Source organism: Rhynchophorus ferrugineus, unplaced genomic scaffold (genome assembly GCF_030347505.1).
Source record: "Rhynchophorus ferrugineus isolate W39M unplaced genomic scaffold, kcgeb_rfMv2 rfM4, whole genome shotgun sequence".
Lineage (NCBI taxonomy): Eukaryota > Metazoa > Arthropoda > Insecta > Coleoptera > Curculionidae > Rhynchophorus > Rhynchophorus ferrugineus.
In genome coordinates this window covers 34837174-34859782 of record NW_027472583.1, presented here as the reverse complement: position 1 = coordinate 34859782, position 22609 = coordinate 34837174, and the positions used below count along the sequence as shown (strand labels likewise).

The 22609-nt window shown below is 30.8% G+C and overlaps 6 protein-coding genes and 4 long non-coding RNA genes across 36 annotated transcripts in view; 3 read left to right on the top strand and 7 right to left on the bottom strand.

Annotated features, from left to right (window-relative positions):
- mask (multiple ankyrin repeats single KH domain) overlaps window positions 1-3001 on the bottom strand; it is a 31944-nt gene extending 28943 nt beyond the window's left edge. For 10 of the 19 annotated variants that reach the window (XM_076402075.1, XM_076402076.1, XM_076402083.1 and 7 more), the window contains exon 1: window positions 2636-3001. In XM_076402075.1, coding sequence (XP_076258190.1) covers window positions 2636-2827 — 192 coding nt within the window. In that variant the 5' untranslated portion in view covers window positions 2828-3001. Of the gene's footprint in view, window positions 1-1965; window positions 2033-2635 lie in introns of those variants that run through there. The other 9 variants (XM_076402073.1, XM_076402074.1, XM_076402081.1 and 6 more) reach the window with 2 other exon arrangements.
- A 430-nt stretch (window positions 3002-3431) lies between these two features.
- Window positions 3432-7438, bottom strand: beta-PheRS (phenylalanine--tRNA ligase beta subunit). Of its 6 annotated transcripts, none has more exons than XM_076402066.1 (13): window positions 7241-7438; window positions 7133-7188; window positions 6911-7071; window positions 6642-6856; window positions 6463-6590; window positions 6226-6405; window positions 5997-6172; window positions 5773-5952; window positions 5605-5719; window positions 5341-5554; window positions 4936-5139; window positions 3889-4050; window positions 3432-3826 (listed from the first exon to the last, which is right to left on the bottom strand). In XM_076402066.1, exons 1-13 carry the CDS (start codon window positions 7296-7298, stop codon window positions 3675-3677), a joined length of 2001 nt encoding a protein of 666 aa, XP_076258181.1. In that variant the 5' UTR covers window positions 7299-7438; the 3' UTR covers window positions 3432-3674. The 6 variants fall into 6 exon arrangements, with proteins under 6 accessions (XP_076258181.1, XP_076258183.1, XP_076258182.1 ...); XM_076402068.1 differs by lacking the exon at window positions 4936-5139 and adding an exon at window positions 4445-4573; XM_076402067.1 differs by having other exon boundaries at window positions 5773-5943.
- Window positions 7439-10041: 2603 nt separating this feature from the next.
- On the top strand, window positions 10042-10359 carry LOC143195150 (uncharacterized). The gene is made up of 2 exons (XR_013005483.1): window positions 10042-10168; window positions 10245-10359. It is a non-coding gene; the product is annotated as an uncharacterized LOC143195150 (long non-coding RNA).
- A 397-nt stretch (window positions 10360-10756) lies between these two features.
- LOC143195148 (uncharacterized) lies at window positions 10757-11699 on the bottom strand. Its single transcript, XR_013005481.1, has 4 exons — window positions 11631-11699; window positions 11293-11355; window positions 11058-11120; window positions 10757-10884 (listed from the first exon to the last, which is right to left on the bottom strand). It is a non-coding gene; the product is annotated as an uncharacterized LOC143195148 (long non-coding RNA).
- A 74-nt stretch (window positions 11700-11773) lies between these two features.
- LOC143195151 (uncharacterized) lies at window positions 11774-12325 on the bottom strand. Of its 2 annotated transcripts, none has more exons than XR_013005484.1 (3): window positions 12186-12325; window positions 12017-12080; window positions 11774-11911 (listed from the first exon to the last, which is right to left on the bottom strand). It is a non-coding gene; the product is annotated as an uncharacterized LOC143195151 (long non-coding RNA). The 2 variants fall into 2 exon arrangements; XR_013005485.1 differs by having other exon boundaries at window positions 11878-11895.
- Window positions 12326-12355: 30 nt separating this feature from the next.
- Window positions 12356-16027, bottom strand: Hsc70-5 (Heat shock protein 70 cognate 5). The gene is made up of 13 exons (XM_076402057.1): window positions 15687-16027; window positions 15433-15485; window positions 15108-15377; window positions 14905-15052; window positions 14688-14848; window positions 14303-14629; window positions 14133-14251; window positions 13869-14073; window positions 13671-13804; window positions 13484-13615; window positions 13264-13430; window positions 13050-13211; window positions 12356-12871 (listed from the first exon to the last, which is right to left on the bottom strand). Exons 1-13 carry the CDS (start codon window positions 15786-15788, stop codon window positions 12788-12790), a joined length of 2064 nt encoding a protein of 687 aa, XP_076258172.1. The 5' UTR covers window positions 15789-16027; the 3' UTR covers window positions 12356-12787.
- Window positions 16028-16138: 111 nt separating this feature from the next.
- Window positions 16139-17085, top strand: Lipt2 (Lipoyl(octanoyl) transferase 2). Of its 2 annotated transcripts, none has more exons than XM_076402064.1 (3): window positions 16139-16416; window positions 16461-16687; window positions 16734-17085. In XM_076402064.1, exons 1-3 carry the CDS (start codon window positions 16197-16199, stop codon window positions 17001-17003), a joined length of 717 nt encoding a protein of 238 aa, XP_076258179.1. In that variant the 5' UTR covers window positions 16139-16196; the 3' UTR covers window positions 17004-17085. The 2 variants fall into 2 exon arrangements, with proteins under 2 accessions (XP_076258179.1, XP_076258180.1); XM_076402065.1 differs by having other exon boundaries at window positions 16144-16416; window positions 16473-16687.
- LOC143195149 (uncharacterized) lies at window positions 16982-17368 on the bottom strand. The gene is made up of 2 exons (XR_013005482.1): window positions 17244-17368; window positions 16982-17157 (listed from the first exon to the last, which is right to left on the bottom strand). It is a non-coding gene; the product is annotated as an uncharacterized LOC143195149 (long non-coding RNA).
- A 982-nt stretch (window positions 17369-18350) lies between these two features.
- LOC143195146 (mitochondrial protein C2orf69 homolog) lies at window positions 18351-22593 on the bottom strand. Of its 2 annotated transcripts, none has more exons than XM_076402062.1 (6): window positions 22410-22593; window positions 19528-19694; window positions 19344-19471; window positions 19052-19277; window positions 18752-19001; window positions 18351-18695 (listed from the first exon to the last, which is right to left on the bottom strand). In XM_076402062.1, exons 2-6 carry the CDS (start codon window positions 19675-19677, stop codon window positions 18499-18501), a joined length of 951 nt encoding a protein of 316 aa, XP_076258177.1. In that variant the 5' UTR covers window positions 19678-19694; window positions 22410-22593; the 3' UTR covers window positions 18351-18498. The 2 variants fall into 2 exon arrangements, with proteins under 2 accessions (XP_076258177.1, XP_076258176.1); XM_076402061.1 differs by lacking the exon at window positions 22410-22593 and adding an exon at window positions 21348-21378.
- Window positions 20099-21875, top strand: LOC143195145 (two pore potassium channel protein sup-9). Its single transcript, XM_076402060.1, has 5 exons — window positions 20099-20460; window positions 20702-20871; window positions 20928-21103; window positions 21170-21314; window positions 21368-21875. Exons 1-5 carry the CDS (start codon window positions 20240-20242, stop codon window positions 21706-21708), a joined length of 1053 nt encoding a protein of 350 aa, XP_076258175.1. The 5' UTR covers window positions 20099-20239; the 3' UTR covers window positions 21709-21875.
- Window positions 22594-22609: the final 16 nt, after the last annotated feature.

Here is a 22609-nt window from a genome sequence, read left to right as displayed (position 1 = left end):
TTACAAAACAAATTTAGAATTCTTATATTTCCATTAACTTCTGTATATTAATATTGATGTACAAATATTTGAATAATCTACTCAAATGCTGTAAACACTACTCATATTATACTATTTCTATCTACACATAAAATAGTACTTTTCAACACTGTAAATAATTGCAATAATTAGTACTTCTTATACAGTTGTTCACAATTTCTTATAAAAGCTTAATAAATTTTAAATACTCTTTTTTAATAACATAAATGTTGGATACCTTGACATATTTTGTATTAATATATCCCGTTAGAACGAAATTTGACAAATACTCAACAATTAGACAAACCTTATCATTAATTGTTACTTTATCTCCACCAAAAACCGTTTATCGATTGTTTCATTTCTAGCGAACTGTCTAGACTGTGCTGCATCAATTTACCGTTGAGCCTTTACGTTTTTAAAAGTCAACACGAAGGCAAAGCGATTAAGCTTACAGTTCGCCAACTATATATCTACTAAAAAGGACGTATCCTATTTTGGAACGTGTATAGACCATATCCTGCAGAACCCATAATAACTAATAATAGCCCGCTCAATACCTAAACGTACATGACTAACTACCAAAAATTTTCCTGGTTAAAAATAGAGGCTAAAACAAAAATAAATAGTAGGAACAGCAACAGCCTAGGTCAGTAAACTCTTATCAAATTTTATTCGCAGACTTGAGATAGTAAAAGGAAATCAAACACGTGCACGAAAAAAACTGTCAAAGATCATCTCTAGAAAGTTTCTATCACTTATTCAACAGAATATTTTATCAGTGTATATTTGGTTGCGTTTAAGAAAGATAATTCACATAATTCTAGAAGTGTATGTCTATTTTTGAGTCAGTGATTTGAATAACATTTATGGAAATATATTAAATCAAATTTCTATTCTATTATATTTCTGATCGAATCTAAAACAAAGTGTGTATTCTGATTTCACAATGACGTAACTGGAATGATTGTTGTCGCTATTCTTCGTTCTTTTTTATATAAAATTGAAAGAAAAATAACATAGTTGATCTATAAACAATAAACTGACAATGCCTACCTTTTTGTCAGTAACAAACGACATCGAACGTTTATAGGAACATTTCACTTTCATAACAGTTTCTAATGTTTGGTTTTCTAACAATTTATCACAAAAAAAACATCACTTAAGCCTTCAGGTAGTTTAAACCCTCGTGAAAATATATACTGCTATACCTTGGACCAAAATATACAAACTGAATCACAAGCTAAAATGTATCCAGCTGGCCTTCTATCCCCGTATTTTATACCTGTTATTATAAAACACAAAATATCGATAATACCAAAAATTTTAGACTAACCTTTACAATTATTTTATTATCTGAATACACTATGTTTACGTAAATTCGATAAATATTCGTAATTACGACAACATATAGAAAACAAATTTTCATCGTTAAGTCAAAACAATCGTTTTAATGCATCCAAGGCCGACATAGAAGTTATTAATTAATATTTTATATTACAGCATAGTTTTAACTTTTTAAAACAATGGATATATAGGTTATTTTAGTTTAAATACATGTCACTGTCAAAAATTAAACCCTATATAGACTATGATGAGAAAGACACAATATTATTGAATTTTGCAGAAATGGACAGCGAAATTTCTAATTTTAACCGTGTGTGTGTGTGTTTATGTGCAGACAACGTACCGCAACACTGGCTGAGTCAACAGCATGTGTAAAATAACAAACAAGGACAAATAACGCGCTTAAATTGTTTGTAATTTCCCGAAAATTCCGAACATACGTAGGCCTCTCGGAACAAAAGACGACGGAATCATCTTTTGACAGGTTATGATAGCCTTTTTTTCTTCTTTTCCAAGGCCTGGTTAGACCCAGCAGCACGACACGAAGGTCAGGTATGAGTATCAAACAAAAACAAAAACCGAAACAATCAATAGACTTACCCAGAGGCACACATGACCTATGCCATCGGGCGGAGATGTCTAGCGAAGGGTTTTATGCGAAAAAAATTCGATTTACATTAAAAAAAAACTGAACAACCAGTGAAAGTTTGCAGACCGGAGATCGATATTGAAACGCTATTCTTAGAAAAAAATCCACGAGGAACACCTCCTTATTGACATTTTCAATACTTGGAGCTGATATTTCTACACAATTTAACAAAGTACACAAAATGTGACCGAAAATGCGTTTAGCAGACGTTTCCGCGGCCGTTTTGATTGTATTTATAAAAATCAAGTCGCCATAGTACACCAACATCAGGTCGGCCAATTCCGTTATATTCCATGGAAAATTTCCACAAATGAAAAATATAAAGTTTTAGGGATGATTCAATTGTTAACGTGAGAAGTAAAAACAACGTGACGTGTTGAGTGAACGATTGGAACGGTCGAATTAACTTTAGCTGTCCGACAATGGTGGTTGTTCACATCTTATATAAGTAAAGGGTCTCCGAAACCAAATCATTACAAAAATCCACCAGATTTAAGTCGATTAACGAATAACTGAGTAGCACAAAATGTTCCTCGGCCATAAGTTCATTGGAACGATGGCCTGAAGCAATTCGGAAGCCCGAGCCACACAAAAAGCTATTAAATCGCACAAAAGGCCTACCTCCGAAACTGAATCCTCCTCACTTTCCGATGTTTCCGACATGAATCTACGATTTTCTGAATAAGTTTCCGTTTCAGATTTGGTCGGTGTCGAGTTTGTCGATTGGGGAGTAGACGAAACGTTCTCTGTACCGTGCTTCGCTTTTTCTAGCTTCGAATCGTCGACGCCCGTGTCTTGCGGTACATTCTGCATATTTGCATCGCAATCAATCTACGTTTTTTCGCGTTTCTCTTGTAAAAATCCAACCTGAAATCACTACACCGTCACTAATCAAAGTACACTCAGATCACATCAATTTCTCGTAGTCGCCATTTTCCACTATGGCGGCACAAAACGAGTTCGGTATTTTAGTTCCCACGCCAGTGCGACATCTTTATGAGGTATGTCGTACAATCAACGTCCACATGTCATTTTTTATACTTACTACTACATCCATTAGATGGCACCTCTAATTAAATATTTCAATATACCTCTAAGAGAGATAACCCAACATACTATACCATAAATACAATGTATTTTTGGTTGTTAAATATTCATGTTATAAAATTGATATCAATATTAAACATTTATATGGATTTGGTTTGACGGAATTTTATATCAGTATATCAAAGCATTGAATTAAAATTAATATTTGTGTAACATTGATATAAATGCTTTATGGTGAAAAAATTATCATTATATATAAATAATAATTATTATTTATTTAGTTATAAATAACATTTCGTTAATTATATTGACAACGTACGACTTATTTTTAAATGTTAATTTGGGGTTTAATTAAATTGTAGCAACTAAACATTTTCAAACAATATTTATTAATCATTTTTGTGGTTTGTAATCATATTATAACTGCAAACAAAAATATTGAAAGAAAATGAGATAAGAACCTAGTTCTTATTAATACAAGACTAAAGTTTTTTGCTAAAGCAGTATAACCACAGAGACTCTATGGTATAACTTATAACAAATGTTTTAAAACGCATTAGTTATTTATTGATACTTAATAAAATATAAATAATACATTAGTTATGTCTATATTTTAGACAAATGGTTCAATACTAAACTCCAGGGCTGAGCATGGATTGTTAACTTCAAATTTAATCAAAACCTCTGGGTGCAACACTCCAACTTTCCCTATAGAGGAACCGTTATAAATGATTTCCGCACATCTCCCAGGAAAATAAGCTGGATCTGAGAATAATTCAATTAGCAAGTTTTTAATTAGTAAACATAAGATGGGGCAAAGTATATACCATTAGTTGCTTTTAAATAATAACCAGTATTGTCCTTCTTTTGAGACCAAGGCACTTCTAAAAGAAGCATTATTCTATCTAGTAACCCATGGACAATTTCAAAACCCGCATTTTTGTTACAGTTGACGGCACATATTCTTCTCTCATTTCTCGCTCCAACCTCTAAAAAATAGATATGAAATAGAAATAGAATTTAAAAAATTCATTAATTATTTACAGAACTTTGAGAAAATGAGACACATGCTTATTAAAAGGCAGATAAAATGGCATTAAAATATAACGAAACATGCGATGATAGGTATTCCTTAATGATACTATTCTTTGATTATTATATATATATATATATATATATATATATATATATATATATATATATATATATATTATTCCTGGATGATACTAATCAGTTTTTTATTTCCAGTATCTATGTTTTTATTCACCTTTTTAATATTAGATTTACCCCTTATAAAATATTAATAATTTTAAGGATTGAAGTGAAAAAAAGTCGCATGCATTATGAATTGTTTATATATCTCAATTTCTTAAAACATCTTACTGAAAAACTCTTTATTAGACATGTGTAGATCTTTAGCTAACGTATTTCTACGCTGTGCTAGCCACTTCTGTGGTGTTACCATATCAATGGATTTTCTGATAAAATCCTCTACTTGTCTGGATTGATCATCTGCAATTTTGTATGCTTTTTTTCATTTCGTATATTTTCAGTTCCATTTGTATATACAAATGCGTAATGCGTATATACGCGAATGAAATCAAATAAGCCTTAGGTTGTTTTGTTTTCTCAAATTGCTACAGCTGCAAACTAACAAAATTGGAACATACAAGCAGTCTACTCTAAATTAAAAATATTTGAATAAGCAGATTCTTTCAAATTTGGTGCAAGGATTAAAACATTATACAGCAAATTAAACATATGAAACCATCGCAACATATGAAACTATTATGACAGTAGCTTTTTAATCAATAATTTGCCACAATTGCTGCATCAGATAAGACTATATGGTGGCTAATTACAAACCAACTTACTGAGGTATTCATCTCCCATCATTTGTTCCATATAAGCTTGCTTCCCCAGTTTTACTGATTTATTAATGACACTCTTCAGTTCCTTGTAATTGTTTAAATCAATTTCATTCCCAGACTTTTTGTATTTCCGGTATAGTCCTTTTTTCTTTCTTACCATCTCACATAAAGATTCCGTGAACCATGGTTTCTTTTTGTACACGAATACTTTAGAAAATTTAAATAAAAACATTACACTTCTCAGATACCAATGTTAATTTAAGCTGATATCCTGTGTCAGTTTTGAACAACCGAATAATTTTAGAACACAGAAATCGATTATTTTAATTTCGATACAACCTAAGCCTTATTTAAATTAGAACCAACACCGAATATTTACAACATAAAGAAATAAAGCCAATAATGTACCTGCATTGGAATCTTTGAGAACAACATCGGATATTTCAAACAATTTGATAGGTAAAGGAAGTTTTTTATTGGCGGAAAGGGTTTTCAATATGCCTGGTAACAGTGTTGTACGGCATACTTGAAATTCCAAAGTTTTTGGATTAGAAATATGTACAGCTGGTACATCTTTAATTGATGCTAAACCCAATTTGGTTGAGATATCATCTCGTGCACACTGGAAAAATGTTACTTTATTATGTAACCAAGTTAACTCAATTATTTTACCAATGTGAAAGTCAGGGCCTCTGTAAACCCTGCCTCAGCAATAGGATATCTCAATAAATCAGACAATTTATTTAATGGTAACTGTTCTCCAATTGTGTTTGTTTTAGGTAAAGTCCTACAAATCATATAAATATAATAAAAATCAATAACATGAACAACCACAATCACCTTTCAATGTTATTATACCCATAAGCTATAGCAACATCTTCATAAATATCACAAGCATGCATAACATCATGTCTAGTTGGAGGTATAGTAACCTTAATTTCATCACCACCAGAAAATTCTGATTTCAAAGACATTTTTGATAATAATTTTGCTATATCAGCTCCATTTTGCCTAAAACCCCTATCATAATTGCACCTGAATTGTATCAAATTAAAAATAATTACTTTATTCCAACCAGCCCATTTGCTTTTTTTAATGATACTTTTTCATTTCGATATCTCAACTCTGGATAGACAAAAGATTTTGACTTTGAATATTTTATCTGGACAGTTTCAGCTTTATATTTATCTTTACAATATTGACTAAACATGCATACAATGGTATCCAGCACAATAGTTGCCTAATAAACACATATTTTACTACTAATATATAACGAAGTGCCATTTATAATACCTTAGTTAAATCAGTTGCTGTACATTCAATTAAAACATTCTTGGTATTCAAAGTAATTTTTGAATGGTCTCCATTAATAATAGGAGGAAGAGAGAGTACTACCCCCTTACTGTCAGTGATGACAGGATAAACTGGGCTATCTTTTATTATTGGTAAATATTGCTTTAACTGAGCATGTGACTAAAATGTAAAATATCATGTAAAAAAGCAAATAAATAGAGTATGAAAATAATATACCCCATAGAAAGTCATCAATTCTTCAGCTGTAAATTCCTTGTTCTGATTCAGTGGCACAAATTTTATTTCACTAGGAGGTTTAGCATCATAAGTAAAAGGTCCCTCTAATGTGTCATAATCATGGGTACCTAAAAAAAGTTGGTTAAGAGAAAAAAAACTTCTTCAACATTACTCTATACCTATTGCCACTAAACTCCTTTTCCTACAGATATTTTGATGCAACTTATCCTGCAAGTCAATAAAACTATTATAAGAATCCTGAGTAAAATACATATTTCTCAAAATCGCTGCTACCACAAAAGGTCTAATGCTATTAACATTCTTAGTTACAGTGAAATGTGTAGGACTGAAGCCTGACTCATTTTTAATAGCCATAAAATTAGGAGGCTGTAATCTAAAATATGGTTATCAAATTAATATATCCATGAAAAAATCAGAAAGACCCTACCTTCCTTGAAAGATTTGTAATCCCAAGACAAGCCCCTCTAAGCATAATAAGTCATACCTATTAGCTGGAATGTCGATTCTGTATATAATCTCTTCTGAAGCCCCTTGAGTTAGTTGACAATCCTCACCCTGCTCTTTAGTTATCATTTGTTTTTCAGTAGTCTAACAAATCCATAACAGTAAACATACAAATTGTAATTATATCATACACGAAACTACTTACGACTTCATCTAATTCCAAACCAAATTCAAAACAAACTTTTTGAAACTCTTCATCAGCTAGAATTTAAATATGTTAAAATTAGGATAAATAACCTAAAAATATCATTACTATAGACTTTGCCCAGTGATTTGAACAATAAATCCCTTTTAACATTTATGGTAGGCATTCTGAAATGGCTAAACTTCAATCCGCAACAATAAAATTGTATTTTTAATACAAAAAGTGTAATATTATCTCATCAGAAGTCGTATTTCCAAGTTACCGCAAAAGTAATTCCTCTGACACGTGTCAAATTTTTAAGGTTATAGCCCTAGTAGGGATATAATAATATAATAACTTATGCTATCTACAATACATTGATATTTTTTCAGAATAAAATACAATTTTTAATAATCCTTTAAAATTGGTAATTAAATATTTTTATACGCTGATGTTTCACTATTTTTACTTTTTCCTTTAAAATATCGACATATTTTTTAAAATTATTGTAAAAAAAATTTCCATAATTTTTCCTAATATTTAATATATATATATATATATATATATATATATATATATATATATATATATATATATATATATATATATATAATAATATTTTGAATGGCCCTTTTAAATTAAGTACCAAAATTCACCAAATACAAAAATATGAATATATACATCAAAAAGTATCGATATTTTTTTTGCTTTCCTAGTACTAGGTAGGTATGTCGGCCAATGAGAGAAATATCGATATTTCAATATTTTGAAAAATACTGTTATGTCGTTTTCGATATTTTTTTGTAATTTTGACCTTGACAGGCTCATTCGTTTTTTGTGTTTGACCTAAAATCAGAGAGCAATGTGTTTCTTTTTAACTAGAATAAAATGAGAAAGAATATATTCTGATATATAAGAATATATCTGATTCTAAAACGAAGCCATAAACATCTTGATGACGTATATACAAAAAACCTTTGAATAGACTATATATTAATAATTTTAATAAACCTTACAATTAGTACTAAATGCACTAAAGCTTTAAAACGAAATACCAATTTAAAGAGTATAAAAAAATAATTAAATGGTTTTTTTATTATTAAATATATTTACATTCTTTGTTACAAATATTGAAAAATATGTATCGAAATTTTTAAAATAACGAAGAATATATAATATATGTTGCATTTTACGGAAGGTTTCTGGTATAAATAAAACAAGCTCAGTTGCCTGGCTGAAGCAGAGGTCAAGAAGACAGGACGGTCCTCCTACTGTTGCGATAGTCATGGTTTCAAATTTTGCTATTCTGAGTACAAAATCCGGAAAGGAAAATCATCCCAGTCACATCAATAACCAAATTGGGTAAAATCGGATGTCTTCTGGGAAGATCTCTATTGTCAGTCTCCAGTTACAAATTCCCCCAGCTCCTGATACAAATTTTAAGGTGTTCTGCAATTTTTGCAAAAAAAAAACTTACCTATTTTTTATAAAATAAGTCCATCTTACTTTATTTTCTGTTCACAAATTTGGTAATCACTGTCATTAAAATGGTCTATTTCGGAGATAAACTATTTTTAATAGGTAGCAAGGAAAGAACTGTTAAACGATCTTCGGTCATTGAATTTCTGAGAAACGTTTTGATGCGTTTTAGTGTTGAGAAACACCTTTCGGCCCCTGATGTTGTTATGGGAGATGTTACCACGATTTCTAATCATTGTCTAGTCTCATTCAACGTGTCTCCTAGATTGTTTGCTATTAAGAATTTTAGAAGAGGTAGTGCTCCATTTAATATTATGCAATAATTTTTTGAATAAATAACTGATAATTCAGTTCGTAATCGTTCTTTATCAAGTGTGGGATAAAAGGTACATTTACCGCAATACTCTCCAAAGTATTCCGAAAAGAAGTGATGCTAGTACTAAATGCTCTTTAAAATTAAATCGATCGACGGTTGCGTATATTTTCTGGTGGCTCATGAATTATTATATCTGATACCTCATTAATGATGTTATTAATATTATTTTGAACTTGAATAATACTGCGTTTAAAATTATCGATAGCGTCTTTTATTCTAGTAGATTCGATTTTTCTTTGCTACAGTTGGTTAAAAAGGATATCTACGTGGGGCATCAGATGATGGAAAAAAGTTAGCCAAAAATTGAAGATCCGATCATTTAATATACGGCCAATGGAGAGTGCTGCACTACAGACTATATTGCTGGAGAATAGAATTCTATTTCATCCAAACACTCAATGAGATGGTTTCTATTTTCGTACACAACATTAATAGTCCGTTTAATAAAGTTCCAACGGGTTAGAGCGCCGTGGAGGAACTTTCTGCTCACAATGTTGTTCAATACTTCTACTCCAGGAATGTCTTGTAGATTGCCAAAAAATACACGTACTTGCTTATTTATGGAAGCAGCTTTAGACAATATATGTTTACGTTACATTTTCTAAATAAATGCCTATATTAATTTTACGGTTGTAACTTTTCCCTCTACTTGCATCAAATTTATCAATAATATATCTACCTAATGTCTACCTTTTCCTTTAAATACCAACTTTTCTTTGTAAGAATATTTTAAAAACTTCTTCACATTAATTAAATTAAAGATCACTTCCATAGTTATAATTATTAATATTGTTATTAACTGACCGAAAGTCGCGTAAAATTCCGATACAGATAACCGATATCACAGACGAGTTATACGGCGCTGGACTAAATGCAGCGAAATCTGCACTTAAATATTCGCCTTGTTTTAGACCGTTTAAACAGGTATGGTGATAACGGAGTGCGGATTTTTTTGAAGAAGCTTGCAGAGCTCGTTCGTGTGGCCCAGATAAATAAAAGTGATAGCGGGATTCGGCGCATGTGCAGCTCTAGCCAATAGAAACTTGTATAGACATGGATGGCGAGGTCTTTTACTGTCGTCTCTATCGATGATATATTATTGCACAGGCCCATTTTACTTCCGTAGCTCGCACTTCCATTGCAGTTTTTTTATCATTTATTATAGCAAGAATTTGCGAATGCCAAGTGGGATTAGCTATTTGGTAAGCAATAAAAAATGTTTTAGTATTTTAGTGAGATTATATAATTATTTTTTGAGAGAATCTTTATTTTTTTTAGGAACTCGGTAGCGCTTATGCATCAGCCGCCACTGTCAGTCGCTATTCGGTATTTGACTACCGAGGACCATGGTTTGAAGCCTACATTAAGCAATAGGTCCTGTCCAGGTAAACGATTGTTGGTAAAAAGGAAAATCTAAAATATAACAAACGACTTGACGAAAACATCGACAACGATATCGAGCGAATGGAACCTAGTGATTCTTCTGAAGACACACCCTGTCTCTTAACAGACTCAGCTCGTATTTATGGTCTATTTTACGAATTATCCTGAACATGATGGGTCACTTGAGAATTGGCTAGCTAGAAACGAGGCCATTCTAATAAGCAATGTACATCTAAAAATAAGCACACTCCATTGAAGTCGATTGCCACAGATAATGTAGCTAGACCCTATGGCATGAACGTACGTTACTTAACCAGTCGAAACCGAAAATGTATTATAATAAAAAAGTAATCAGAATTGATTTTACCTAATAACTCTTCAAGAGTAACAAAGACTTATAAGAAATCATGTATTGTTTTATCAAAAATGTATGCGAAATCAAGAAAAATTTCACCTTTTGTACAAATTGTAATATACAATTGTACAAATATCTAATCTTCCATCTGATTTATATTTTTATATCTATAGTTGTAAACTGAAATAAAAAAAATCAATGTTAAAAGTGTGTTATACACTTCACCTCTTAAAAATATTAAGCAAATATATCAGATTTTGTTTTACATCATGACTTTTCAAGAGTAGCAAATACTTATAAAACATCATATATTCTTTTATAAAAAATTCCTGTAAAATCAAGCATAACCTTACCTTTAAATGTGCAAATTTGTACGATTTTTCGTCAGCTTTATATTTTATTTGTATAGTTGTAATCTGAAATAAAAAAAACAATGTCAAAAGTGTGTTATATACTACATATCTTTAAAATATTAAACAAATATATCAGATTTTGTTTTACATCATGACTCTTCAAGAGTAGCAAATACTTATAAAACATCATATATTCTTTTATAAAAAATTCCTGTAAAATCAAGCATAACCTTACCTTTAAATGTGCAAATTTGTACGATTTTTCGTCAGCTTTATATTTTATTTGTATAGTTGTAATCTGAAATAAAAAAAACAATGTCAAAAGTGTGTTATATACTACATATCTTAAAAATATTAAACAAATGAATCAGATTTTGTTTTACATCATGACTCTTGAAGGGTAGCAAATACTTATAAAACATCATGTATTATTTTATAAAAAACTACTGTAAAATCAAGCACCTTGCCTTTTAATATGCAAATTTGTATGATTTTCCACAGCTTTATATTTTATTTTATAGTTGTAAACTGAAATAAAAAAAAACAATGATAAAAGTGTGTTATATACTTTACCTCTTGAAAATATTAAACAAATAAATCAGGTTTTGTTTTACATCATGACTGTTCAAGAGTAGCAAATACTTATAAAACATCATGTGTTGTTTTATAAAAAATTTATGTAAAATGCAATAAATCCTTACCTTTTCTAAATATGGCTGATTTATATTTTATTTAATACATAGTTGTAACCTGAAGTAGGAAATATAATATATTTATTAGCTCTCGATTAAGTTATTTGTAACATTAATGATCCAATTGGCTATTTTCTTCCAGTTATCTCCATGAAAAAGAAGCTAAAATTATTGTTTATTCATGACCATTAAAAATATAAAATAAACAGCCTTGATTTTATATTATGGTCCCTCAAGAATATATATTTTCATTAAATAAAACCTTACCATTTTATATTCATACTATTTGTATCAATAATGAATTGGTTTGTATTTAATTTATATAATCGTCCTGAAAAAAATGTCATCTTTAAAAATAATGAGAAATCTTACCTCTGTTGCTTAATATTTTATTACTATTGAGTATAAATGAATACTTATCATTGTATCAACTGACCTTTAAAAGCACTCACTCAATTATTTTCTTCTACATAACTTTCCATCAAATTTTATATTTTGTCTACGACTTAAAATCATGTCTTTTAATCCAAATTCAGTTCTAAAACATCAAGGTTGTAAATAGTTGTTACTTTCTAGGTAGTGATAGATTATAAAAGAATAAGACGATTTATTTTTTAAAAATATGTATTTTTACATAAAATTTTTAAAGTTAATAACACAGAGATTACTGGAGAAACAATACGTCCTGACAGTCACTATCAAAAATCAATAATTAACCGACAAAAGTATAACCTGTACACTTGTGATCTTCATACTATCAAGTAATCGCAATAAAAAAAGAAAACAATATAGATAATGTTGTACATTTTCTAACTTTCACTGATACACCCGTATGTCTCTCGCTCTCTCTCTCTCCCTTTCATCGAATCAGTCTAAACAGTCGCCGTCTTCGAATTAAAACGCGCGCAAGAAATCACATTATCGCAGCTTTTTAATCGAAAAACGAAACAGCCGAACACTAAAACTATACACTGGGTCGGCCGAGGTACGGGAACAACTATTCGAAAAAAAAAGTCTTTGGATTAACATAATGTGGGCTTAATTTTTCTCCTCTTTCTTTTCCTTGGGTTCTTCCGTTTGTTGTTCTTGACTGCTACCGCTTCCTTCTCTTTCAGCTGCCATCTGAAAAACAGGTGAAACTTGTTATTAACTTACGACATTGATTAAGATTTTGTTAAATAATGTTAAAATGTCTCAGTAATACGTTTTTAATCATGGTTCTTCAAGAGTAGCAAATACTTGTCAAACATCACAACTGGATATAAACACTATAACTATCCAAATAGAATTTATAATGTACCTTTTTGTATGCCATTTCAAAAAGTTTTAAGGAACTCTGTTGCAAAGCTGTTGTAGCTTTACGTATTTCTTCTGGGTCCGCTTCATCCTTCTTTGTTAATAATTCTTTCACTTTAGTAATTTCTTCCTTGAGTTTATCACATTCTTCTTGTGGAAGTTGGGACTAAAAAATGTATTATTACCTTAATTCTAAATAAGTGTAAAGAGTGACATACTTTATATTCTTCCATTTTCGTTTCAGTGTCATGTAAGATTCCTTCAGCCTGGTTAATAGCTTCCACTCTTTCTTTCTTAACCTTGTCTTGTTGTGCATATTGTTCAGCATTTTTAACCATATTTTCAATCTCATCTTTGCTTAGACCACCAGAGGATTGGATAATAACTACATAAATAGAATAATTAACACGAATTCTTTACATCATGAGTAAAACTTACTCTGTTGTTCTTTGCCAGTGCCCTTATCTCTAGCAGATACATGTACAATACCATTAGCATCAATATCAAAGGTTACTTCAATTTGTGGAACTCCTCTTGGGGCAGGAGGAATACCAACTAATGAAAATTGTCCTAGAAAGTATATACAGTTAATCAAAATTAAAAATGATAACACAGTAGTTTTTACCTAATAATTTGTTGTTGGCTGCCATCTCTCTCTCTCCTTGGCAAACTTTGATTTCTACTTGAGTTTGTCCATCAGCAGCAGTTGAAAACACTTGAGATTTCTTAGTTGGAATAGTAGTGTTTCTATTAATAAGCCTAAAAGAAAAATATTATAAGTCAAAAATAGCTGAGTAGCAATATACAGTATATAATGGTTTACCTAGTAAATACACCACCAAGAGTTTCAATACCCAAAGACAATGGAGTTACATCCAACAAAAGGACATCAGTTACATCTCCAGCCAAAACACCACCTTGAACAGCAGCACCAACAGCCACAGCTTCATCTGGGTTAACGGCCCTACTTGGTTGTTTTCCAAAGATTTCCTGTACAGTTGACTGTACTTTGGGCATCCTAGTCATACCTAAAATGACAACCATAATATAATCCATATTTATATATTGTTTATATAAAAGACAGAACCTCCAACTAATAAGACTTCTCCTACTTCAGCCTTAGAAACCTCAGCATCTTTCAAAGCTTTTTGACATGGAGCAATAGTCCTCTTAATCAAGTCACCAACTAATCCTTCAAATTTAGATCTAAAATAGATGATTAGAAATATTCTTATGTTGACTGGAGAACTGTAATACCTTGATAATTTCAAATTCATGTGTTTTGGCCCAGATGCATCCATGGTCAAATAAGGCAAGTTAATATCTGTCTGTAAACCTGAAGAAAGTTCAATTTTTGCTTTTTCTGCAGCTTCTTTTAATCTCTGCATAGCCATTGGATCTTTGGCAACATCAACACCTTGTTCCTTTTTAAATTCAGATACCAAGAAATTAACAAGGAAGTTATCAAAATCTTCTCCACCAAGGAAGGTATCACCATTAGTTGACTTCACCTCAAAAACTCCCTTCTGGATCTCCAAAATTGAAATATCAAAAGTACCACCACCCAAATCATATACAGCAATTCTAAAATTTTACATATAACTCAGTAATATTAACTAAATTGATGACATTAGCAACATACATTTTATCTTCAGTTTTATCCATACCATAAGCTAAAGCTGCAGCAGTAGGTTCATTAATTACTCTTAACACATTCAAACCAGAAATTTGGCCGGCATCTTTAGTAGCTTGTCTTTGGGAATCATTGAAATAAGCTGGGACTGTAATAACAGCATTTTTTACCTAACAAACATGTATATTAAGAGAAATTAAATACCAATTAAGAAAATGTGTTATACCTTAGTATTCAGATAAGCCTCTGCAGTTTCTTTCATTTTAATTAAAACAAAGGCACCAATTTGACTTGGCGAATACATTTTGCCATCAGATCCTTGAACCCAAGCATCCCCATTACTAGCTTTAACAATCTTGTATGATACATTATTCCTAAAGTTTACATTCAAATTAGAAGTCATAAAATAGATAAATGGAAAAAACATACATATCTTTTGTGACTTCTGGATCATCAAATCTTCTGCCAATCAATCTCTTCGTAGCATAAAATGTATTTGCTGAATTAGTTACAGCTTGTCTTTTAGCAGGCATGCCTACAAGCCTCTCCCCATCTTTTGTAAAAGCAACTACTGATGGTGTTGTTCTAGAACCTTCGGAATTTTCAATAACTTTTGCTTGCTTTCCTTCCATAACAGCTACACAAGAGTTAGTTGTACCCAAATCAATGCCAATAACAGCTCCCCTGATAGCATCAGATCTAAAATAACATAATCAATTGTTATCTAGAAAATGAAATTATAAAAAAAACTTACTTAAATCGAAATTGTTCATATTTCGGATGAAGATATTTACTTGGGGTCAAATTCTAGAGAAATATAAAGTAAAATCAGTGACGCAATGTCATGTAACCTCTAAATTTTCAAAACAGCAAAAAATACTGTATTTCAATAAAACTATATCAAATAAAGCAAACAACTATCACTTTATAACCCTTGATATGATTAACTATAGCCCTTGTGCGATGTTGACGGAAAAAATTCAGAGTATCAAATCCAAAGCTACTTACAGTGTCCAATAATTGACTGAATTTTCTCGTACCGTTAAAATTGTTCGTTAATTTTGAGCACTGTGAGGCAGTTTTAGAAAATACACGAGCGGCTGACAACATTCTTATAAAAAAATTATGACGAATTAAAAAGATCCTTTATTAATGAACAAGCGCTGTTCACGTGCTGCAAAATTCAATAAAATGTCTCCGGCAAACTGTGACAAGAATTACGCAATAATTAGGAAACTATCCGATACGCGGCGTTGCGCATATTGGAAGAACCAATCAACATACAGATTAATGCGAGGGAAACTTAAATATTTTTCCAGAATATTCCTGTTACCTCCGAAAGTCTATTTATTTTCATTAAACAACGATTCATATATAATATATCCTTTTAATACATATATCTAATAATAAGTCGAATATGTTTTATGTTATAAAATATATTAATCATATAAAAAACAGACAACCCTTTATACATCGAGAGCAAACCTTTAACCTAAGTAGATCAAATGATTCTTTAAAATGGTAAAGAATTTAGAGAGGTTGGTTAAAGTCTGGAATATAGGTAAATTAGATTATGGACAAGGACTCAGACTTCAACAGCATTTATCCACTTTACATAATAGTTCAGAAATTCCAGTAAAAAATACGTTATTGTGTTTGGAGCACACACCTGTTTATACAGTGGGAATTAGGGCTAAACAGTACGGAATCGATGAAGAGAAAGAGCTTTTACAAAAAGGTTTGACTAAACTAGATGTAAGAAGTTAGATTAAACAGGTATAGTTATTTATCAAGGTGCTGAATTTCATAGAACAAACCGTGGGGGTTTAATTACATATCACGGCCCAGGTCAATTGGTTGTGTATCCCATTTTAAATTTGAAATATTTTAAACCTAGCATGAAATGGTATGTTTGCCAGATTGAAAGAACTGTTATTGATTTATGTAAAAAATTTGGATTGAAAGCTGAAACATCACCACATACGGGTGTATGGATTGGTGATAACAAGGTAGTACTTGCCACCTATTGTGTTTATTATTTAAAATTTGCATTAGATTTGTGCCATAGGAATTCATGGAAGCCGCTTTATCACTACCCATGGTTTAGCTTTAAATTGTAACACTGATTTATCATGGTTCAATCATATAATTCCCTGTGGAATTGAAGGAAAAGGCGTAACAAGTTTATCTAGAGAACTAAATAAAAATATTTCAATAAATGAAGTAATACCAGAATTTGTAAAAAGTTTCTGCAAAGTTTTTGAATGTGATCCAGTAGACATACCACAGCAGGAGGTAACAAATATCTTAAATAAAATTAAGTGATAAATGTTTCTATTTGAGAGAAAGTTTATTTCTAACTTGTTTTAAATACACTTATATTGAAATAAATTGAGTTTGTTTAAAATTCACAGTTCTTTATTTTGGTCACAGCATATCCAGGTAACTGCATTCCTTTTTCTAAGATGTCAGAGAAGCTCTAAAAATTATATTCAAACAAGAAATAAATATCATTAAGCATTGTAATGATGTTTTCTACAATGAAGTGCATTACTGATTTATTACCTGACATCCTGAACATATTTGGGCAAAACAATAAACCAAAATATAGAAAAATGCACAAATTCCAGCAATAGGAAAAGCCACAGTGATTAAGATTAAAAACCAGACAATGCCCCCGCAAATGTTTGCCATTTTTGACAAAAGTGACAATACATTCAAATTATTCTTATTTTTATTAAAACACTCTTGATTTATTAAAATAAATGAGAAAATTATAAGAATATGTTTTTTTAATACAATATGAATACAAGGTTGGAGAAAAAGCAATTTCCGTTTCTTGTAATATATGTTTTTAAAATTGCATTAATTTTTTATAATCTATAATGATACATATCCAGTTAAGCCATACTATAAAATGCGTTTGAAAACAATCCATAGAAATTTCTAAATATAGGTAGCATCATTTGTTTACTTAGTCAAAAGTGATTGCGCTTTGAAAATGGAGAAGTCTAGGTCATCGTTGTATTTTGCTTTTTTACTTCCGAAAAGAGAATGCATAAAGTTTGGAAATTTCGATATTAAAAATAAACCTCGCCTAGCCAGTAAATCGTTCAAATTGTTTAAAATATTGTGGTCAACTAACGTATTTCATCTCGATATCGCTATGATACCAATCATCGACCATAAGATAGATTTGAACTATTTATATAACAGTGGATAACAAAAGGATAATAATGAAAAATGAATGGATCAAGTTTATGTCTGTGAATCGCTGCTGAAACGAAATTAAATCCAGCCATTCCAATTGAAAAACATCGTGCTCGAAATTTCACTAACATTGCCCTACATTAAGGCCGAGAGAGGTGATAGTAATTGTGAAAGAAGTTCATCCTCAACTGCTGGAAGGTGGCCAATATATTAATTCCTTCTTCTGTCAACAACTAATGCGATTGAAACAGGCGATTAAGAAACTGTCAGGATTTATTATAACTAAAGACATTATCTTCCAAAGCAACAACGCTTTACCACATACATCTTTTAAAATCACACACCACCACAAAGATACTTCATCATTTGGTTCGTTTTTTTTGCCGAGAAAAGTTGGACATTGCCGAAATTATGTTTTTATCAAAAAGGGGCAAAAGGTCATCAATTAAAAGTAGACATATATAGTATGAATAGTTTTTGAAATTCATATGTTTATTTAACATGTTTTTTTCCTAAACCCAATATTCCACAAATATAAAACAAAAATATTTTTATAAAAAAAAGTCATTGTATTTGCGCTAAAACAAGTAAAATACACATATGTATATAACTAGACAGGCTTAAAAGCATCGTAAACATTGAAATGTAACATAATACTAGAAGGTAATCCTTCAAAATGAATATATCGTTGAATATTACATCCTAATCTTTTTAAAACGTCGGAAAATATTTTTTCTTCCTTTCTGATCCAGGGTCTGCGGTCGTCCTCGATCTGGTAAGGTGATAAATGGATATGTACCTTGATTTCTAAAATATATTCACATTATGCAAAATTACAATTGACATTTATAACAGTATAATACCTAATAGAGCGAGAGTCTGTAAAATGTCCTTATCAGTTATCCAAGTATTTTTACCTCCAGAATGACCTCCATCCAACCAATACATATCACTAATTCTTGATATAAAACTAGTGTAATCTTCATTAATATGAGAGTTCATTACAGTATGAAATTCATGAAGCATTTGGTTCAGTACCACGCAGCCTTTACTGAACCCAACCAACTTTAAATTGCAATCTCTAATGTTCTTATGGTAGTTTGAAGCACTGTCCTAGAACTGCGTAAAATAATACCCATATTTTTTAAAGGTATCATCATTACTTCATGATTCATAACATCATCGTTTGACATGCATGTCACGGCTTTTTTAGAAACACTCAACAAGTCATTCAGTTCCATCTGGCTGAGATCGTTTAGCCAGCTAGATACATTTTGAATGAGCTTATCCAAATGTGTTAAGGAGTTGTAGTTGGCCGTGTGATGGGGTACTCCCAGATTATCGCTTTCGACAAAGTTCTTGAAGCAACTAAATGTTTTGAAATCCATCCTAAAGAAGAATATGCTCATCATAAAAATGGATTTTAAATTTAACCATATCCCGCTGCCATTATACCTGGAAGGTTTAACAACTAAGATATGACATTTTGGAAATTTTTGTTGCATTCGAAATGCCGTATTATCCAAGCTCCAGTCTTTGTGATTTTTGTTGTCTCGATGGGCCAGCATATTTTCCGTATAATCCTAAAATCAATTGATATTATTACGAAAATCCTTAGTTCCAACGATTCATTATGTACTTGAACATCTCCTGGAAATAATACTACTGCTTCTGGGCATTCTTTTCCACTTAACGGCTGACAATAGACAATATCATTCGCTCTATTTTCAAAGCCGCGTATTGCAGATATTCGTATTGGATAATTTAGTTTTAAAACGTTATTGCTCATTAGAAAGTATTTTTTACCTAATAAAAGAGTAAATTTCCTTATTATTAATGTGATAAACTATTTTAATAAAAAACAAAAATTAGTTCTTACTCCCTCTTGGGATCTTATTCAAAAACAATAATACGGAAAAAAACTGACTGTATCACTAATTATGAGTATATATTTAATGTATGACAATGAGAATTTTCTAAACAAAATAAATATGTAATTAGAAAGAAAACAAAATAACATTTTCAAATATATCCAAAATTTGAACTGATAAAAAAAATGTACATGGACTATTTTTTTACCTTAATGTTTATATAGCTTTATTCTTTATTCTTTACTTTTACGATTCTACGCCACTGAACCTAAAAACTTCCAAAAATAAAACAGTAGACGCTCGAGGCACTTGTTTTATAGCGATTCTGATTTTCTACGTTTAGTTTATTTTCTAGTGGTTTGCCCGATTGGTGTAATGATACTATCACTCATTTACGATAGGTAAAAGATTGGTGAAATATCGACGTGTTTCTTCGGAATTGAGTTTTGAGAATGAAGTGATACAATTAAATAATACAAGATGGAGATATCCAATGAGAGAAGGGGAAGGAGTATATCCAGAGGCAGAACTCCAACTAGATACGGATACACTCCGCCCCGAGCTCAGAGGAGACATCGAGAAACGGTGAAGGAATGCTGCAAGAAGATCATAACTTTTATGTGCACTCAAGTGGGCGTGGGAGCGCTACTGATCGGGTACACCGTCATAGGTGCTTTGGTATTTACTCACTTGGAGAAAAGGTTAATACATGTTTTACTAATAGAACAGTATGTTTATAATTTTTCTGCAAAAATATGAATGACTTATATATTTGAATTAAGGTTTTGCGATATTTAAAAAAAAAATTTTTAGCTGTTAAAATATCGATTTACTAATAGGTATTAGTTTTAATGATAAAACGAATACGTGAAAAGTTGCTCTAGATTTAAAACTGAATGGATAAAATATTTCTTCGAACATAAAAACTTAATCAGTTCTCAGGGGCAAAAACATTGAATCGAGCGAGGTGGAGACCTATCGCAACGCTACCGTAAAAAAACTGTTCCAGGTCGTGATGAAGCACAATATTCTTAATAGGGAAGGCTTCAAGGTAGACGCAAATAAAGTGTTAAAGCTGCATCAAAGCCACGTGACACAGATTTTTAAGCATGGTGAGACAGATAACATAACTTGTCCTGGCCTTGGAATATCTTATTGCATTATAAAGGTTACGACGAAAGAACCGTGGATGAAATCTGGACTTTCCCTGCGGCACTAATGTTCTGTCTAAGTATCATAACTATGGTGGGTTATGGAAATATGGTTCCAAAGACAAACGAAGGCAAGATACTTACTATGGTTTATGCTATTTTTGGCTTACCTTTGTACATCCTTTACTTTAAAGTAAGTTATATTTACTATCGAATATGAACAAATTAAAATAACTAAAGACATAATTAATTGACACAGAATATGGGTACAATCTTTGCTGGTTGTTTCAAATGGATATATCGAAGAATTTATGAATGCTCGACTGAAAAAGAAGGAAATAGGAAGAAAATTATAGTTCCTAGCACAGCCTGTCTTTGGGTAATTTTTGCCTATATATTAACAGGTACATTTTGTATTAAATTATTTATATATTTACTTAATAAAAAACACATGCAGGTGCAATTATGTTCTCAGAATGGGAACATTGGGATTTCCTGGATTCAACATATTTCTGCATCACCTCCTTGTGTAAGATTGGTTTTGGCGATTTAGTACCGGGTGCTGATGTAAATGCTTCAAATCATGGCAACCAAACGAAAATCGTCATCAATTTCTTATATATGCTATTGGGTTTAGGGCTGATTGCTATGTGTTACAACTTGATGAGGGAAGAAACTCGCGTTAAGCTAAATGAGATGAATGAAGACTTCAATCAGTGTCTTGAGGATACAAAGATCAGATTTATGGCATGTTGCAGAAAACATAAACAAAATAACAGACAATATGAGGGCTACTAATGATGAATATATATGATGATAGGAAACCTTTCTCCTATATTTGTATTATATATGTTTACTTTGGCATTAAGTCAAAACCAACAAAATACATACAGAATATGTAAAGCGTCTTAACACAATATTTAAGAGTTTGAATGCAACACTAATAAATCTTAACTAGAGTTCTATTGATTTGATTTCATTATTTCCTTTTAGAAATTTGTATTTCTCCCTGACAATCTAGTATATTGAAAATCGTTAAATTTGATTTATAAAAGTAATATTAAGACAAATTTTATTACACTTTTTACCATATAAATTTATCAAAATAAAGATACCAACTAACCTTTGGAAGCCCGAATCTATGAGTTTTTAATTTATTTTCCATATATTTCTCCAATTATGTAATTAGAAAAAAATATGTATTATTTTTATAGTTACAATTATAGGAATCTAATTGGTTGTTTAATCTAAAAATAGTTTCGTAATGATTGATTATTTACACATCTATAATGCTACAAATTAAACTACTGAAAATCTAAAATAGAACCATGACCTGGTTTTTCATTAATCACGGAACATAATACTATATGTTATTTTCCGTCATTAAATATAACAAACTATTTGACAAAAATTTCAACTTTTGTTGATGATACTGTTACTAAACAGTAATCATTTGAATTTGTACCTTGAATATTTTAAGTTACTATTCATATACTTACAAAATTATCTTTTTAAATAAATAACTAAGAAACTTTTAAACCATGAATCATAGATAAGACCGTTTAAAGGGTAGTGATTTGGATTACAACCCGGAGATTTAGATCAAATAAACATTACTGAATGTTACTATTTTTTTAATATAAAAGTTAGGTGTAATTCAAGGACACTATGTATAATATATACAGGTTATATTTTAAAG